The sequence below is a fragment of the Pagrus major genome, chromosome 24 (genome assembly GCF_040436345.1).
Source record: "Pagrus major chromosome 24, Pma_NU_1.0".
In the NCBI taxonomy this organism is placed as follows: domain Eukaryota; kingdom Metazoa; phylum Chordata; class Actinopteri; order Spariformes; family Sparidae; genus Pagrus; species Pagrus major.
Window position 1 is genome coordinate 15071983 of NC_133238.1, and position 18818 is coordinate 15090800.

General features: G+C 44.6%; 1 protein-coding gene across 2 annotated transcripts in view; it reads right to left on the reverse strand.

Moving 5' to 3' along the window:
- The window catches only part of agap1 (ArfGAP with GTPase domain, ankyrin repeat and PH domain 1), a 143846-nt gene that overhangs the window by 108226 nt on the left and 16802 nt on the right, over positions 1–18818 (reverse strand). Inside the window, exon 1 of one of the 2 annotated variants that reach the window (XM_073495519.1) lies at positions 321–1963. The exons of the other annotated variant lie outside the window; for it this stretch is intronic. Within the exon in view, the coding sequence (XP_073351620.1) occupies positions 321–1425 (1105 nt within the window). The 5' untranslated portion in view covers positions 1426–1963. Of the gene's footprint in view, positions 1–320; positions 1964–18818 lie in introns of those variants that run through there. 2 annotated transcript variants of the gene reach the window in all.

Consider the following 18818-nt stretch of genomic DNA (forward strand, 5'->3'; position numbering starts at 1 on the left):
CACACACACACACACACACACACACACACACACTTTAAAATCACTTTGTGGTGTTTCAACCACAGCTACAGCTGAACAACATGAGGTCTGGGACCCCACAGAGGGCCGCCAGGTTCATCTGAGAGGGTCGCAAGAAAGAAACAGAAGAAGATCTTCTGACTTTTCTGTCAAACGAGACAAAAACCTCTTAACTGGAGACTCCAACCAACCAACCAACCAATCAAACAATCAATCAATCAATCAACATCAGCATGGATCTCTGACAGCACCGACAAGAGGAGGAGCTTCCTGCAGCTGTGATGTCACTCAGGTGTAGTTACCTTCAGCTCCGTTCATGCTCTCGGTGCTGGACTGCGACATCACCCTCCTGTGTCTCCTCTGCAGGGACCGGGTGGTGCTGGGACTTCCTGTCGGGGTGGAGGTGGTCGCTCCGTCCCTCCTGGAGAAGATCCCGCTGAAGAAGCGAACCAGACGCCGCTCGCTGGAGCGCCCGCCGCCTCCCCTCAGCAGGAACCCTCCTGAGCCGTCCTTCTCGGCGGAGAGCCGCAGCAGGTCGCTGTTGTCCAGCGTGCGGTTCTTGTTCCCTCGCGCTCGCTCCCATCGGCTCAGCTCAGACATGGAGTCCGTCTTGTTGAGGACGGCGCCGACCTCCAGCGTCCGGCTCTTCTGCCTGTTGGGGTCGAGGGGGCGTGACGCCGGGGTCACAGCGGCTGCCTCGGCGTCCTTCTCGCCGCACTCCCTCTCCGCGTCGCGGCTGATGCATCCGGAGCTGCTGTGGTGTTTGTCTTTGGACAGCGCTCGCAGGCGCAGCAGCTCGCCGCCGCTCCAGTGTCTGAAGCTGAAGCTGCGGCGCAGGAGACCAGGAGGACGCTTCAGAGGAGGCGTCTCCGGGGACGACGCCTTGGCTGCTTTGCCATTGCTCTTGGAGTGAGACAGCTTCCCGTCTCCATTCAGAGGAGGCTCAGGACTCTGCTCCTCCATGCTCCTCGCCTTCAGGAGCCTCTTCTTCTTCTGCAGGTTCTCCACAGCGGCGTCCTCTGAGTCCTCCTTCTCCGTCCTCGCCGCAGACTCTGTGACCGGACTCTTCTCCTTCGCCTCCTTCTGCAGGAGCTGTTTCCTGGCGATCTTGAGGCGGCCCAGCTCCAGCTGCCCCGTGCTGAACGTCCTGAAGTTCCTCATGAAGCCGTGAGACGACGAGAACTCGTCCGTCTCGTCCTCCACCTCCTTCAGCTGCTCCAGCAGCCCGCTGCGCTGCACCTCCACCGAGCCCTCCCGCCTGAACGAGCCGGCCTTGGGGGAGGCTGAGACGCCGTCCTCGTCCTGCAGACTCTCCTTCTTCACTAAGGTGAGGGAGATCCTGTAGACGGTCTTCCTCTGAGGCGTGCCCCGCTCCATCCTGTCAGTGCAGCTGTCCAGGAGGTACATCCTCCACCTTCACCTGCTCCTGCAGCCTCAGCACATCCAGTCTGACAGAAACCACTCAAAGGACTCAGTCTGTTGTTTTCTGCACAATCATGAATGTGAAACGCTTCCTCAAACAAACAGTAGAAGAAGAAACGCTACAGGGCACGAGGAGACTTTCCCTTCATCCAGATGTGCAAACAGCGGACTGACGCAGGAAGTACATTCCGTGTTCATCCCAGCGGATTCAAACTGGCACCAGCAGCTTCCTCTCTCCTGGAAACTCTGCGGAGCCTCAGCAGCGCTCCGGCGTCTCCATCACCAGCGCACCGACACACCGACCGTGCTCCTCCGCTGCGTCCCGCTCGGTGCCAGCGCGTCCTCTCCCATTGTGTGCGCACATCCCCCGCAGCGCAGCGCCGCGCAGCCAGCCGAGCCTCCTCCACCTCCCCCCGGCCGCAGCTCGGATCAGATGTCGGTGTGTAGAGCGGAGGACGGGCTGTGCCCTGCTCTGCTCTGCTCTGCTCTGCTCTGCTCCGGCTCCCTGCAGCTCCCTGAAGCTCCCTGACGGCCACACAAGGCTCCGCAGCCGCACGGTGCTGGTCCTCCTCCGCTTCACACTGAACACACTCCGCTCCGCGTCCACACACACACACATCCACACACACACACCGACACCGAGCGGCCCACAGCAGCGGGGGATGATGGGAAAACACGGAGCGGAGCGTGTGCACGGACTGGAGCTGCAGTCTCCAGTGAGTGTGTATTGACACAGTACAACCACACAAACCACCACTCACTCTCATGGACTGATTGTGTAGTTGATTAGATGTTGGAAGATTGTGAAAAAAACTTCCCAGGATCCTTTTAGAGCTCACAGAAAGAAGACGCTCCTCACGTGTGCAGAACTTGCCTTAGAAAAGTCACGTTTTAAGAGTTCTTCAGTATCACAGTGATCCAGGGAGAGTTGTGTGTACGTCCATGAGCACACTGCAAACAGGAAGTGCTGACAGCTGATTCAGCAAAGATTATTAGTAGTAGATATTTTATTTTGTCCAACCAACTGTCCAAAACCCAAAGACTCTTCATTAACCGTCATAACCGACAAAGAAAAGCAGCAAGTCCTCACATTAACTGTGCAGATTACGATCGTACATCGCATAAAATATGTTGATCTGTTACAGCATCAACAGCCCACGAGAAGATGAAGGACTTCCCTCTCTACCAGCTCCAACATCAAGTATCTTGGTTTCATACTGAGGCTTCAGACTGTTTAAACGCTGACAGTGGCTGATGTGACGGCCGTCTTACTGACCGCTCCTCAGCCTTTAGATGTATGTGATGTTTGACAGGTGTTTCCTCAGGTCAGACGTGTCGTCCTCGCTCACTGTGACCTGCTGCAGGGAGACTTCACTCTCAAGATGAGCTCTCAGGTCCTTCACAGCAGAAAGTTTTCCCATCTGTATTCCTCGCTGTCATTTGTTGACATGTTTATTTGTTTTTGTGTGAATTCAGTCAAAACAGTCTGAGCGTTATTTCTGTTGTACATTTATAAACGAGGTATTGATTTAAGTCCGTAAACAGACGGAAAGGAAACAGTACGTCTTTATCAGGAGATTTGATTTTGGAATTAATTTCCATAAACTCAGCGAGAGCTGCGACTAACAGCTGCTGTCATTATAAATTAAACTGCCTTTCTATTATCAACACATGAACCTGTTGAATATCCACACACGAGAAGCTGGATCCTGAAATAAATCAGACTGCATGGACAGTGAGAATCACTGCTGGCGTTGTTGTGAAGGAAACTTAAAAGTGTGATTTTCTAAGGCAAGTTCTGCATTTGGAGGAAGCGTCGATTAAATGAAACTAATCTGTCGATGTCTGTTGAGCCACCTTTATGTTTTTGTTTGTAGTATGTTTTTGTTTTTGGCCAATTAAATTGATTATTTCTCCTCCACAACACAAAGTTACTGATTTTATTTTTAGCAGCCGACATTTAAAGATGGCTGAATACAATAAACACCCCGTCATGTCGCTCAGCTGGTGCTACAGATAACTATGTTCATTTTTAATTTACTGCCATTCTTCTCATCAATTATTCAGCCGATCAATCAGCCTGTGAAGCGTCCAAACAAAGTGAAACGTGCAGATTAACACGTCCACATGTCTTTTCTGTCTGATCAACAGTCTCAATCCCAAAGATCTTCAGTTTACTCGAACATGAAACTGTCAAACATGCAGAAACATGAAGCTGGAAGCTGAAACAACAACCAGTCCGTGCTGTTGATATTTAGGTCAGCAGGACAGCAGCAGGTCCGAGTCCAGCTCGGGTTTTCCAGCCTGCAGCCGTCTCTACAAACAGGGTGGAGTCTCATCTTCCTCCTCTCTGTCTGTCAGGCTCTTTAAAGCCTCCCCTGGCACACACACTTTAACACACACACACACACACACACACACACACACACACACACACACACACACACACACACACACTCAGAGGAGGCAGTGATATCATCAAATCTGCAGCAGCACCGAGACAGAAACATTATTCCTGTTGTATAAATATGGTGAAACAGGTGAAAACCTATTTTTTTTATGTGTTTATTGTTTAAATCAAAGTTATTTTCAGGTATTTAATTCACATTCATCCAGTGAAACCAGCTCTGATTCTTTTTACCTGAGGTTCACTTCCATTTCTGATCAACTCTCAATCTTTTTTTAGTCCATTTTAATTTGAATATTTTGCTTTTTAATCACAAACTGATCCGGCATCGCTGCAGCTCTGAAATATTAAAGGTGTGAGCGCTCTCACTGTTGTTGAGATCTTTGATCATCTTCTAAATTAAACTCCAGAGTGGGAACTCCTCTTCTCAGCGCTTCTTTCTTTCTTCTTTCATCCTCTGAAGCATCTCCCTCCACCTCAGGAGGAGGAGGAGGAGGAGGAGGGAGATTAACTCCACCTTCACCCCACCAAAACTGACGCCTTCTGGATTATTACTGGGATTAATCAAGATTAGAGGGGCAGCCGCCGTCGGCTACTTTCTCCTTTCACCTCCACAGTGTTTTTGGGTGTAGCACACACATGTCGACACACACCTCTCATCTCTCCACATTCACCTCCCCCATCCTTCTGCGTGTCGCCTCTGAACGTGCGACAGCGAACTTCAAACGCACCTTCAAAAGGCCTCCACCTGACGACTGCATCAGCGGCACATGAAAGCAGACGGTGTGTGTGACGCTGCCACGTGTGTGTGTTTGTGAACGCACAGCTGGACGGACAGACACACAGACACACAGACACATAGACAGTGTAAGTGTGAGGTAAAGAGAAAACAAAGCCTGTCTCTGTTTTAACATCACTCAGTGGAGGCTGAAACATGTCGGGGGAGGTGGAGAGGGGAAATTACACAACTTCTGTGTGACATCAAACGCACCTCCGTCAGCCGGACAGCAGCTTCACTCCCGCTGTGATGATGAGTTTGATACTGAAGCTTCTGAAGAGGAACATCGTGTCGTGTGGTGAGAATACATCAGAGCATCGTCTGACATCTTTACTGCTGTTATTTCACGCTAACATAACCAGAATTTCACTTTCAGTGCTCACCAGGACATAAAAACTGCATCAACAGAGCCACCTGACAAATCTGATTTTAAAAAACCTAAAACGTTCAGTGACTTTGCCCAAAAATAAAGGTTTAAATGCCCCTTTTGCCCCAAAAATTCGATAAAAAAAATGTCTGCTTACATTCACAGAACTTGCCTTAGAATCTTCATGTTTTTAAGTTTTCTTCAGGATCAAAGTAATGCAGTGATGGTTGTCTGAGTACACTGCAAACAGGAAGTGCTAACAGCTAATTTGGCTCACTTTGAATAGAGATTATTATTAGCCAACGTTTTCAGCTAGTTAGCAACTAGCAAGAAGTAGTAGAGTGTTAACAGCAGGGCAGCAACTAGTGATTTTTCATTATTTTCATCAATTAAAATGTGTTATTTGCAGCCCTACTGTTTACTTTGGTACTCCATGCCGTCTGGTTTGTCTTCTTTTAAAGGGAGCCAAATTAGCTGTTAGCACTTCCTGTTTGCAGTGTATTCATGAATGTACAGACAACTATCACTGGATTACTGTGATACTAAAGAAAATTTAAAAATGTGATTTTTCTTAGGCAAGTTCTGCACATGTAAGGAGTCTAATTTGTATCATTACTAAGTGGATTCTGGGAAGATTTGATGTGCATTTTTCACAATTTCTTTTATTTTTTTTAGTTTATCTGATGTGATGTGATAGCTGTCAACAAGGCGTCTGGCTCACATATCGTTGCATCCCTACGAAAAAAATGTAATTAGTCACACAAATGCATCGTCAGTATTTCTAACCGTCTGTGTGACGGGAGGATTCACAACATTTCTGTTGCATTTATGTCCTGAAGTTCTCTGAGGATGAATAATAAAACAAAGACTCTGCTCCTCCTCATTTAAAGCCTCTGAACACACAGACTCCTCCTTCATAATTGCAGCACAGACCATGAAATCTGCTTCAATTAGCCCAGTTGAAGTGAGCTGGAGGGGGGTGGAGACGGGACCACCACCTGTCCTCCACAACAACACCACACACTCACAGATCCATATTAATGAAGTCAGTGTTTGGGGCTGTTCTGCTGGATGTAGAGGTGTTGAAATAACGCCGGTTGTGACTCTGAGCAGGTGGAAAAGCTCGAAGGAAACAAGGGTTTTTCAAGGTTGTGATGGGAGGTGGAGCTGTGTGATCTACACGTCCTCCACACAATGAAACACAATCCGGTCCGAGGTATCATTTAGTGGTCGAGGAAAAATCTCTGCAGCGCAAAATCTGTCAGCTGAGACGTTTAAAAGTCAACTGAGTGAAGCCGTTTTCTCCATCAGGCTGTAATTGTGGTGAAACCCCGACGGAGCTGAAACAGAATAAAAATGTTTCCTTCCTGACGTCCTCGTTTCTCTTCTTACGGCTGCGTGTTTTATTATTTCTGCTTCCGAAAACATTTTATCGGTCACTACAAAGCTCAGCTTCCCAGGAGGAGGTGTAAAGTTTGAATCAAAGGTCTGCAGGCGTTAATGTGTCCACCGCTCTCTGGAGACTCTGACGGTCTTATCAGGACCTGCAGCTACACAAACCCCCCAAACTCCATCAGCTCCATCAGCTCCTGTTTATAGGAGAGGACGGAGAGCAGCTGTGAGCACAGAGGGGTTAACTAACCAGGGTCACCTCCAGCAGGGAAAACCAGGAGGAGACGGAGCGATGAATGAGACAAGATTTCCAATTTTAACCTGGCAAATCAGAGGGAGGCAGCGGTGCTGGACCTTTAGCTTAGATTAGCATGTTTACACACTGTGAAAATGAACTTCTGTGCACAAATAATTAAAATCTATCTGAAGAATTGAATGTGAGAAAATCCAGTCGACCAGAAATGAAAAAGAAAAAACAAACAAACGCTCCTTCCATGTGCAGAACTTGCCTTAGAAACATCATGTTTTTAAGTTTTCTTCAGTATCAAAGTAATCCAGTGGTAGTTGTCTGTGCATCCATGAGTACACTGCAAACAGGAAGTGCTAACAGCTAATTTGGCTACCTTTTAATTGAGATTTTGCCAACTTTTTTAGCCAGTTAGCAGCTAACATATCATAGCTCACGACAACTTCCCAGAATCCACTCAGAAATCACAGACAAAAGACGCTCCTGATATGTTCAGAACTTGCCTTAAAAACACCGTGTTTTTAAGTTTTCCTCAGTATCAAAGTAATTCAGTGATAGTTGTCTTGGTAACGCCCACAGCCACTCGCTGCTTTAATTTGTGTTTGAATGTGTGAAGGAGGCACGTTCAAGCTAACAAGGGGCTTTGAGGCGTGTGGTCGGTATAAACCGTCTGAAAGCAGCTCTCTCTTCTTCTACATGTCTGCACTCTGCCTCCATCACATGAAATATGTATGTTACGTCCAGCAGTTCTGCAGACAGCACTGATGCATGTCTACTATTGCATGACTGAGAGCGTTGTTATCTTTTGGATTCACTGAGCAGCAGAAAAGACAGTTAATCAAACTCTGTCCAAGCAGGAACTTCCATCACTGGGACAAACAGACACAATGTTTTTCACACAAAGAAAGAAGTTGATGTGGAACATTTGCAGAATTCACAAGAAGGCCCAAACTCACTCAACAACTCACTAAATGATGCAGATTGTCAAGGGAGTCTGGTGATATTACAGATGTTACTGTTTCACTTCATGTATTGCATTTAATGCTGAATTTACAAGAAAGCACCAATGATTGAGAATTTGTCATCAATAACACTTCACAACATTTATGAAGTTTCTCTAAACTCAACAACTCACAAAATTGAGCAATTTCTAAGGGGAGTCTGGTGACTTTCTCCACGGGCATCAAAGAAGAAGCCTTTATGTAAAATGTGACACGTTTAGCGTCAATAAAATGTTTCTTCTTTCATAAATTGAGTGTAAATGGTGAAATCAGTGTAAACAGTGTGTTCAAACAGCTGCTAAATGTTGGCAGGTCAGACTTTAGCACTTTAGACACAGAAGCAGACAGGCTGGTGCAGCCATGCTGCCACAAACTGACACTTTTTACAAGGAAACAAACAACTTACTGTTTTCATTTAATGCTGAATTTACAAGAAGGAGACAATGATTCAGAATCTGTCGTAGGTAGTGATTCTGACGTTTATTAAGTCCCTCCTCACTCAACAATGCTTTAAATTGGGCAATTTGTCAAGGGAGACTGGTGACACACTCACTGCACAACAGGTTAAACAGAATCAAGGTGCCACTGTGACAGTCGTGTTTAACAAACACCCAGCGGGGAGTGCTCTAATCAAACATGACAAACACACACACACACACACACACACACACACACACACACACACTCTCCACCTCATCCTCCTCCTGCAGGAGTTCAGCTTTTTTTTTTCTGCATCAAAGAGTGAAGAAGCGGCAGGAGGCGCGGCTCCCACCCCTCCACCTCCACCTCCCACCTCCCCCCACACACTGCCTCACCCCCTGGAGACGGGGAAAATGGGTCAGTTAGCAGAGGGAGGATGGGGTGAGGAGGGGGTAAGGAGGCGAGCGGAGGGAGGCCCCCTGCTGGCAGGCGGAGGCACGTCCACACGCATACACACCAAAGACATGCCAAAACACACCAGAGAGACGCAGAGCTCATACAAATTCAGTCAGAGCTGAGAATTCTGGGAATACTTCGCGCACACACTCACACACACACACACACACACACACACACACACACACACACACACACACACACACACACACACAGAGGCCTCCATGTACAAAGAGTCAAGACGTGTGGAGAATCCCAAACATGTACTGCAGAACTGTTCACTTTCCTTCAGGCGAACAGGCTAATGCTAAGCTAGCATGCCCGAATGTGTCAAAAACATCATGGCTGACCACTAAGTGAAAGGTGAAAGCAACACATAATCCCAACCAGACAGACGAGAAGTAAAATCAGCCAAAAGTACGATCAGATCCCTGTTTAAATTACATCTCAATGCACCAGACTCCAGTCATTATTTCCATGTTTTTACAGTGCAGTGACATCTGAGAAGTACAGGAAAGAGAGGAGGATGTTTTTCTTACCTGTGATGAGTGTCGGCCGACAGGTGAGCAGCAGCAGGACATGAGGAGAGAAGAAGAGAGAGAGGAGCCAATGAGAACACAAATCAATCAATCATCAATGATCAGCACGTATTGATCCTTTTATATCAGGTGTAACAGAGTCAGAGTGTTTCTGTTTGAGCTACGGCAACACAGGAGGGCCAACCGCTCATCAGACGCTGGCAGCAGACGGGCGACCTTGAATTGTTTTATGCAAATTCGGTGCTGCAGGTGTTGTTGTTTTTGTGTGTGTGTGTGTGTGTGTGTGTGTGTACACAGTGAGCGAGGAGACGAGGACAGAAGGAAAGGAGACGAGAGGAGAGGAAAGAAACCTGCCCCACCCCAACTTCCAGACGCCGGTCTGTTGCCATGGTGACCGGCTGTGGGGCTCGCACGGCTGGCTTGGCACTTGATGGATCCGTGTGTGTGTGTGTGTGTGTGTGTGTGTGTGTTAAAGGTAATTCCCATAATGTGTTAGCATTGAGCTAACGCGCTAAGCGCTAGTTAGATAAAACTGCTACTTTCTACAGTTTCCTGTTTTTCCAGCGGCAGCCATCTTGGCAGTTATTTCGTGCTAACATGAGCAGGTCCCTTTATAAAAAACACTGCATGTATCGAGTCACCCCAAGTTTCATAAGAATATCACTGAAAATCAACACTTAACACGTCTTTCTGAGGAAACATTCAGGCACCTGGGGAAAAAAGAAGCCATTTTGTGGCCTCAGAATCTGAGGTTAGCTCCCGAGGTTAGCTCCTGGGGTTAGCTCCCGAGGTTAGCTCCTGAGGTTAGCTCCTGAGGTTAGCTCCTGAGGCTAGCTCCTGAGGTTAGCTCCTGAGGTTAGCTCCCGAGGTTAGCTCCTGAGGTTAGCTCCTGAGGTTAGCTCCTGAGAGTAACAGGAGCTAAACATCATTAGAGTTCTTTATTTCCTGATTGACACTAACTCGTGCTGATAAAACACTCAAAAACAAGCACTTAGGTGGAGAAACAGCCTATTCAAAGAGAAAATTGCATATAATTTCCAAGTGTATGACTTTAAAACAAATTTAACACAGATTTCAAATCTCATTGGCTACAAGATGCATCAGTTATCTGAAGGCTGGCATGTGATTGGCTCAGGAGAGAGAGGAGGGAACAAGGAGTGAGGCTGCAGCCTTTGAAATCCCTCGTTTGCTGTTTCAGGCCACAGGACGGGCATACGAGCCCCTAACTGGTCGAATGAGCAGCGGCAGCCATCTTAGGTGACTGTATAGCAGTTTCATGATATTTTGAAAAGGTGTCTGTGATTGCAGTTTGTCACTGTGGATGCATGGGACACTGTGTTTTGGACTAAAAAGAAGTGGATGTACTGGTCACCTCCTCCTCTAAGCCTATAAGAAGTCCATCTGGAGCGACACGACTGGCTGATATGTTTTCTTACATCGTCTCTGATGAGAATAAAGGACACAATCTGTGAACATCCTGCTGATTCTCCTTCTTCTTCTTCTTAGAAACAGTCTCTGCTGCAGCACAGATGGAGGTCACCTCATTATGGATTCATGAATTTATGACAACAACACACACACACACACACACACACACACACACACACACACACACACCTCGAAGTGTGGAAGAAGGAGGGTGAAGAGACAGCTGATGTCCGAAATCCCCCGAGAGGCCAGACTGAACACAAGCTAACACACATTATATGCAAAACTGAGGCGCGCACACACACACACACACACACACACACACACACACACACACACACACACACACACACACACACACACACACACACACACTCACACTGCTGCTGTATTTTAATCCCTGGCTACAATAGGAACCAGATGCTCGGCTGCAGACGGAGCTGCGAAAAGAACAAGAAGCCGATTGGTCCGAGGCCAGGAAGTGTCGAGCGGGAGGAGGCTCCAGGAAACGACCGTATAAGGAAGACGGAGGAGGAGGGACAGCTGGGGACGGACTGATAACAGCACCGAGACAAAACCAGCACATTGGACCCGGAGCAGGTGAGGACGATACATATTTATATTCTATATGATAGATTTTATGAGCAGGGAAATGTGTTCTGGGTCCACAAAACAAAAACAATATGGAGGAGAAGAAAACAGGTTCATGTCTCTAAAGGTATGAAAGGAGAAACACCGCACCAGACTCCATTAACAAATCACCTAATTCTAAGAGTTGTTGAGTAAAAAGAAACCATATTAACGTTGTGAAACACAAAATGTGACAGATTATAAATCATTAATCTCTTCTTGTAAATTCAGCATTAAATGCAAAATGTGAAATGAACTATTAACTCAACTTCACCAGACTCCCTTAACAAATCAGCCAATTTAAGGAGTTTGTGGAATGAGGAGAAACTTTATGAACACGGTGAAACACTGTCTACGAGTCTTATTTATGAGTTATAACATTTTATTTACTTTAAATTGTTATTGTAGTTGATTCTTTTATTTCTTGTCATTTTTACTAGTTTGTTTATTTTTAGTTGAATTTAAATGTATTAGTCTTAATTAGTTTGTAAATGTAATGTGACTTTATTTTTGTCTCATTTGTCTTCATTTTATTTTATGTCAGTTTTAATTCTTAACATTCAGTTTTATTATGTATTTTTTAATATAATTTGCTTGATTACATTTTTGCCACATTCAAACAATCGGTTCATATTTAAGTTATATTTTAATGTTATTTTATGTAGTTTTTAATTATAATTATTTTATACTCATATTTAGTTGATTGATTTCCTTTTTACTACAATTTGTATTTATTATAACTTAAATTTAATATTTTAAATTAGCTTGTAAATTAAATTTTGCTTTATTGTTGTCTCTTGTATTATAGTGTTTTTATTATCATGTATGTTTTGCAGGTAGTTCAGGTTATTTTTCCACAGCAGCAGGAAACAAACAGACTGAATGTGAGGTTTGATTATTGATCCCAGCTGATCAACGAGCTGCTGCTGCTTCACAGTTATTAAATGTTTCTGTTTGCCCTGTGAGTGGTGGGAACCAATTAGCTGCCTCTGATCCCCGTGACACACACACACACACACACACACACACACACGGGACTCTTCACAGGCTCTGAATAATTAATGCCTCCCCTCTCTGCTCTCTAATGATGTCTCCAGGGCATCAGTGTGTGTGTGTGTGTGTGTATATACATACGTGTGTGTGTTCTGTGTGTGTGTGTACATGTGTTGCCATGATCCCCCCACACACACTAACACACACACTTCCTGTGTGACATTTAAATTCATCCTCTCCGATATTTTTCTTCAAACAGTCACCATGTCAGAGAAAAACACCTCTCATCTCATATTTGTTTTTAATTTATCGTGTGTGTGTGTGTGTTAGTGTGTGTGTATGAGTGTGTGTGTGTGTGTGTTCGTTCAGTAACACTTCCACCGTGTTTTAAAGAAGACAACATGTTGATTATTGTTGATTTTGGGGGTAAACTTCAGGACAAGCTGATTAAAGTTTAAACATCATCATCACTAATACTCATTAATTATTCATTAATAAACGCAGGCGAGCGTTTATCTTCAGTACTGATGAATTATTGAGCACAAGGCGACGTCTCTAAGTGTCTTGTTCTGTCTGTCCAAGTGGCAAAAACCCCAAATTAGTCAGTTTACACTCAGAGGAAACCAAGAAAAGCAGCACATCATCACATTTCTGTCAGTTGTATTTGATCAGTAACTACAGATCAATGAACGACCTCATCACTGCAGCTTTAATATTATCAGCTAAATATCATCCTCCTACATCTATAAAATGCTGCACTCTGGTCCGTGTCCCGTTGAACCTGTCGCTGCCTGTTTACTGACAGATGTGGAGCTGCTGTAAACATCTGGATGTAGACGACCAGCAGCAGCTGTATGCTGTATTCTGCCCGGAGACGCTCCGTCAGGTGTCTCCGGGCAGAAAACCAATCAGAACAAACCTCAAAACACGAGTGGGACGTGCATTTAATGAAGTGATTCAATTAAAATATAAAACTTCATTCATTTTATATGTAACTCTGCCACATTTTAATACAGAAAAGCACCGAAAAATACTCTTAATTATATTTTAGATACATAACATAAAGCAATACAAATATAAAGAGTCACAGTATGAAATACTTGTACAAAGTAGCAGACGTGTTAGAGTTTTTCATCTGTCAGGATCAAACCAACGACACAATAAACACACTGTGGCTGCACAACCACCCACACACACACTGAAAATTCCCAGCATTCCTCCCATACCGACCACACCACAGCTCACTGCTGCCCCCTGCTGCTGGACAGTGTCATCTTTTCTCTGTTTCCTCTGAGTGTGACCGAGTAGTTTGGTGTTTTCAGCTGATGCCAGGACAAAACAAGACATTTAAAGACGTCACATTGGGTTCAAAACTTTATCAACACTGAACATAACCAGTTCCTCGTGTTCAATAATTAATAAATAATGACTTAAAGTGATTATGTTGCTTAAAATCTCATCATTTTGTGTGTATAAGTCTTGAGTTCAGCCAGAAAGTCTCATTTTAAAAGTGGAAGGAATGTTACTGCAGCATCACCAGACTCCATTAACAAATCACCTAATTTTAACTGTTGTTGAGTGAGAATAAACTTTAGAAATGTTGTGAAACACCAAATCTGACATATTTAAAATCACTGGTGCTTTCTTGACAATTCAGCATTAAATGCAAAACATGAAATGAACTATTAACTCAATATAACCAGAGTCCCTTAACAAAGCACCTAATTTGAAGGGTTCTGCAGCGAGGAGTGACTTAATAAATGTGTGAAACTCTGTCTCTGACAGATTCTGAATCATTGTCTCCTTCTTGTAAATTCAGCATTAAATGAAAACAGTAAGTTGTGTGTTTCCTTGTAGAAAGTGTCAGTTTGTGGCAGCATGGCTGCACCAGCCTGTCTGCTTCTGTGTCTAAAGTGCTAAAGTCTGACCTGCCAACATTTAGCAGCTGTTTGAACACTGTTTACACTGATTTCACCATTTACACTCAATTTATGAAAGAAGAAACTTTTTATTGATCTAAACATGTCACATTTTACTAATAGGTGATTTTTTTAGTTGCCTGTTGAGAAAGTCACCAGACTCCCTTTAAAAAACACTCGATTTAGTGAGTTGTTGAGTCAGGAGAAACTTTATAAACTGTGTGAAACTCTGTCTCTGACTGATTCTTCATTATTTGGGTCGTCTTGTAAATTCAGCAAATGTTCTGCATGAACTTCTTTCTGTCTTTGTGTTGGGAACATCTTTGTTCAGTTATCAAAGCTGCAGTGAGACACTGAAGTCATCAGAGTGTCTGACAGAGCTGCTGGCAGACAGAGAGTTAATGAAACAAAGAGGATCCTGGTATCAAACTGTGCTGCCTCCTGTTCACACTGCAGCTCTGCCCTTTATTCGCCTCCACACAACAAAAGCTGCCAGTGAGCGGGACGAAGATCGAAGCTGACGGCCGTGACCCAAAAACAGGACGAGCATTGAGCGGTGAGGACGGAGCCTGAAATGTGCTGTGAGAGGAGGAGAGGTCCGGCCAGCGGAGGGCGCTGCAGGCTGGAGGGTTTACTGCACCGAGTCCTGTCCTTTCTCTGTGTTTACTGCACACTGACACCTTCTTACCTCATCTACCTGCCTGATCCTTCCTGACTACATGAACCCTGCAGCGACTTTACTCTGGTCTGTTTCACTCTTTTCAGGAAGAGAAAAACTACCATGAAATAAATATAGAAACAAAGTAAACTACACTGAATCAAGTCAGAATTAAATGAAAATAAATAAAAAATCATAAGACAAAACATATTAATATTAGCCAGGTCTATATCAGTGGGAAAGACTAGATTTAAGGTAGAATAAGATGATTGATAAGGCACTTTTAAAAGCTCCTGGACTTGTTGAAGCTGGTTTTAATGCTTGTGCCGTGGCCTGCAGGGGGCGCCGTGCTCCTACAATAACCCTCCTCTGTGATTTACTGGGTCAGATTCCACTGAGCTGGTTAATTTTTAAAAACGTGCCTGACTACGGCGTGTGATGGTGGGCGGGAGCCTACAGAGATTATATCAAAAGCTCACAGGTTCAAGACTCCAACATGTCTCCTACAACTCCCAGAATCCCGTTCAAAGAGCCAAAGAAGAAAACTGGATCATATTTCTATCCATGTGTTAAATTGGCAGTTTTCCAAATGAGGTTTTGAATTGATTTTGCCTGATGGAAGAAAACACGTTTTGTGCAACACAATTTGGGGATTTTTTTCCAAGTTTTGTTCCACAGGATGTTCAATCCTCTCATGACAACTGTTGCCGTGACTGTTCGGGTGATTTAAGGTGGAATTTTTCTTTAAAGAGGAGCTTAAAGTCTCAGTGTTCAACATGGAGAACAGCTGTAAGGAGAGGCAGGACGAGGCTTGTTCTGCAGCCACTGAATCATATGTGACTGAGAGGAGAACATCTAAATATACCACACACACACACACACACACACACACACACACAATGAAGAGCCTACAGGAATAAATGCAAATTCAAGGAGACAGATAGAAAATCACAACAACAGCCCAGAGCCAAACACACAGGTTTACAACATTTTCAAGCTCTGTAACACACACACACACACACACACACACACTCAAACATGAAAAGGCAAACACACACACACCCACACACTCACGCAGCAGATACAGTCCACTCACATGCAGAGAAAGGACATTTCTACAGTCCTGCTGACTGATTCACTGAGCAGGTGCAGTTCAGCTCTGGTTCAATCAGTTAAACGTGTGTAATCAGGTGAGTTACAGGCTGAACATATAAAATCCATCATTAAATGTCCCACGGTTTAATTATGAAGCTCTTCCGTGTGTTATCGTCCCCGGGCCTGATGAATCCAGACCCACCAAACTTTCAGTTATCTAACCCATCTTCTCATCTTCCTCACAATCACAGCACATTCATGTGTTTGTTATTCTGCTTCTGTTTCCAGAGATGTTCAGTTTACAACCATTTTAAAACAGAGAAAAGCAGAAAATCATCACTGTGGAGAAGCTAAAACCTGACAATATTTAATTGTTTTTGTTTGAAAAGCGACTGAAGCGTGTAATCAGTTATTAAAATAGTTTCTAAATGAGCTGAAAGACAAAGATGAGGACATCACCAGGTCGTCTCTGTGAGTGTGTCCTACAGCATCTGCTGAGACTGAAGCCAGACTGGAGTTCAATTCATCTCTGGGAGGAGTGTGTGTGTGTGTGTGTGTGTGTGGCGTTACATCTTCCTCTCAAGGTCACACACACTCACACACACACACACACACTCATAACTCTGCCTCTGTATGAGCCAGGTGGTCTCAGTCATCAATAAAGTGGGACAGCACTGCAGCACAAACTGGTTTTAATGCCAAACACGTCCTCGTATCAATATCACCTCCATCACATTCATGTCATATCTTATTGATCCCGACCACAAACTGGCCTCACTGCTCCAGAGTGAGTCAGAGCGCGTTAACGACTACACACTCTTCTTCTGGATCCTTCCTCCATGTTATCAAAGACAGAAGAGGACAGTGGGACATGTTTCCTCCACACCCCGCCTCCTCAAATAGCTCAACTGTAATTCAGAGAAGAACGGAGGGTCTGTGTGGAGACATGTTCACAGCTCTAATTCAATTGGCTGATGTGTGATGCGATCAAAGGTCACTCTGTATTCATGGACAGTAGCTGCTCAATGCTTTCTGATGATCTAAATTATTATTAAGCTAACAGCCCCTTTAAACTGAGTCTAACAGCTCCTTCAACCTGAAGCTAACAGCTCCTTTAACCTGAGTCTAACAGCTCCTTTAACCTGAGTCTAACAGCTCCTTTAACCTGAGTCTAACAGCTCCTTTAACCTGAAGCTAACAGCTCCTTTAACCTGAAGCTAACAGCTCCTTTAACCTGAAGCTAACAGCTCCTTTAACCTGAGTCTAACAGCTCCTTTAACCTGAGTCTAACAGCTCCTTTAACCTGAGTCTAACAGCTCCTTTAACCTGAGTCTAACAGCTCCTTTAACCTGAGTCTAACAGCTCCTTTAACCTGAGTCTAACAGCTCCTTTAACCTGAAGCTAACAGCTCCTTTAACCTGAGTCTAACAGCTCCTTTAACCTGAGTCTAACAGCTCCTTTAACCTGAAGCTAACAGCTCCTTTAACCTGAAGCTAACAGCTCCTTTAGCCTGAAGCTAACAGCTCCTTTAACCTGAAGCTAACAGCTCCTTTAACCTGAGTCTAACAGCTCCTTTAACCTGAGTCTAACAGCTCCTTTAGCCTGAAGCTAACAGCTCCTTTAACCTGAGTCTAACAGCTCCTTTAACCTGAGTCTAACAGCTCCTTTAACCTGAAGCTAACAGCTCCTTTAACCTGAAGCTAACAGCTCCTTTAACCTGAAGCTAACAGCTCCTTTAGCCTGAAGCTAACAGCTCCTTTAACCTGAAGCTAACAGCTCCTTTAACCTGAGTCTAACAGCTCCTTTAACCTGAGTCTAACAGCTCCTTTAGCCTGAAGCTAACAGCTCCTTTAACCTGAGTCTAACAGCTCCTTTAACCTGAAGCTAACAGCTCCTTTAGCCTGAAGCTAACAGCTCCTTTAACCTGAGTCTAACAGCTCCTTTAGCCTGAAGCTAACAGCTCCTTTAACCTGAGTCTAACAGCTCCTTTAACCTGAGTCTAACAGCTCCTTTAACCTGAAGCTAACAGCTCCTTTAACCTGAAGCTAACAGCTCCTTTAACCTGAGTCTAACAGCTCCTTTAACCTGAAGCTAACAGCTCCTTTAACCTGAGTCTAACAGCTCCTTTAACCTGAGTCTAACAGCTCCTTTAGCCTGAAGCTAACAGCTCCTTTAACCTGAAGCTAACAGCTCCTTTAACCTGAAGCTAACAGCTCCTTTAGCCTGAAGCTAACAGCTCCTTTAACCTGAAGCTAACAGCTCCTTTAACCTGAAGCTAACAGCTCCTTTAACCTGAAGCTAACAGCTCCTTTAACCTGAAGCTAACAGCTCCTTTAACCTGAAGCTAACAGCTCCTTTAACCTGAAGCTAACAGCTCCTTTAACCTGAAGCTAACAGCTCCTTTAACCTGAAGCTAACAGCTCCTTTAGCCTGAAGCTAACAGCTCCTTTAACCTGAAGCTAACAGCTCCTTTAACCTGAAGCTAACAGCTCCTTTAACCTGAAGCTAACAGCTCCTTTAGCCTGAAGCTAACAGCTCCTTTAGCCTGAAGCTAACAGCTCCTTTAACCTGAGTCTAACAGCTCCTTCAACCTGAGTCTAACAGCTCCTTTAACCTGAGTCTAACAGCTCCTTTAACCTGAAGCTAACAGCTCCTTTAACCTGAGTCTAACAGCTCCTTTAACCTGAAGCTAACAGCTCCTTTAACCTGAGTCTAACAGCTCCTTTAACCTGAGTCTAACAGCTCCTTTAACCTGAAGCTAACAGCTCCTTTAACCTGAGTCTAACAGCTCCTTTAACCTGAGTCTAACAGCTCCTTCAACCTGAGTCTAACAGCTCCTTTAACCTGAGTCTAACAGCTCCTTTAACCTGGAACTAACAGCTCCTTTAACACCACATTGCCTGTAATTTCCTGTTGGACACTTTATGAAGCATGTCTGTATAAAAGGGACAGCACACCGTACATAACAACAGAAATAGAAGGCTGGCCTATATTCACACTGGCAGTGCAGATTGTGTTGAGTGAAGCTAGCCTATTAGCCCGAGGCTA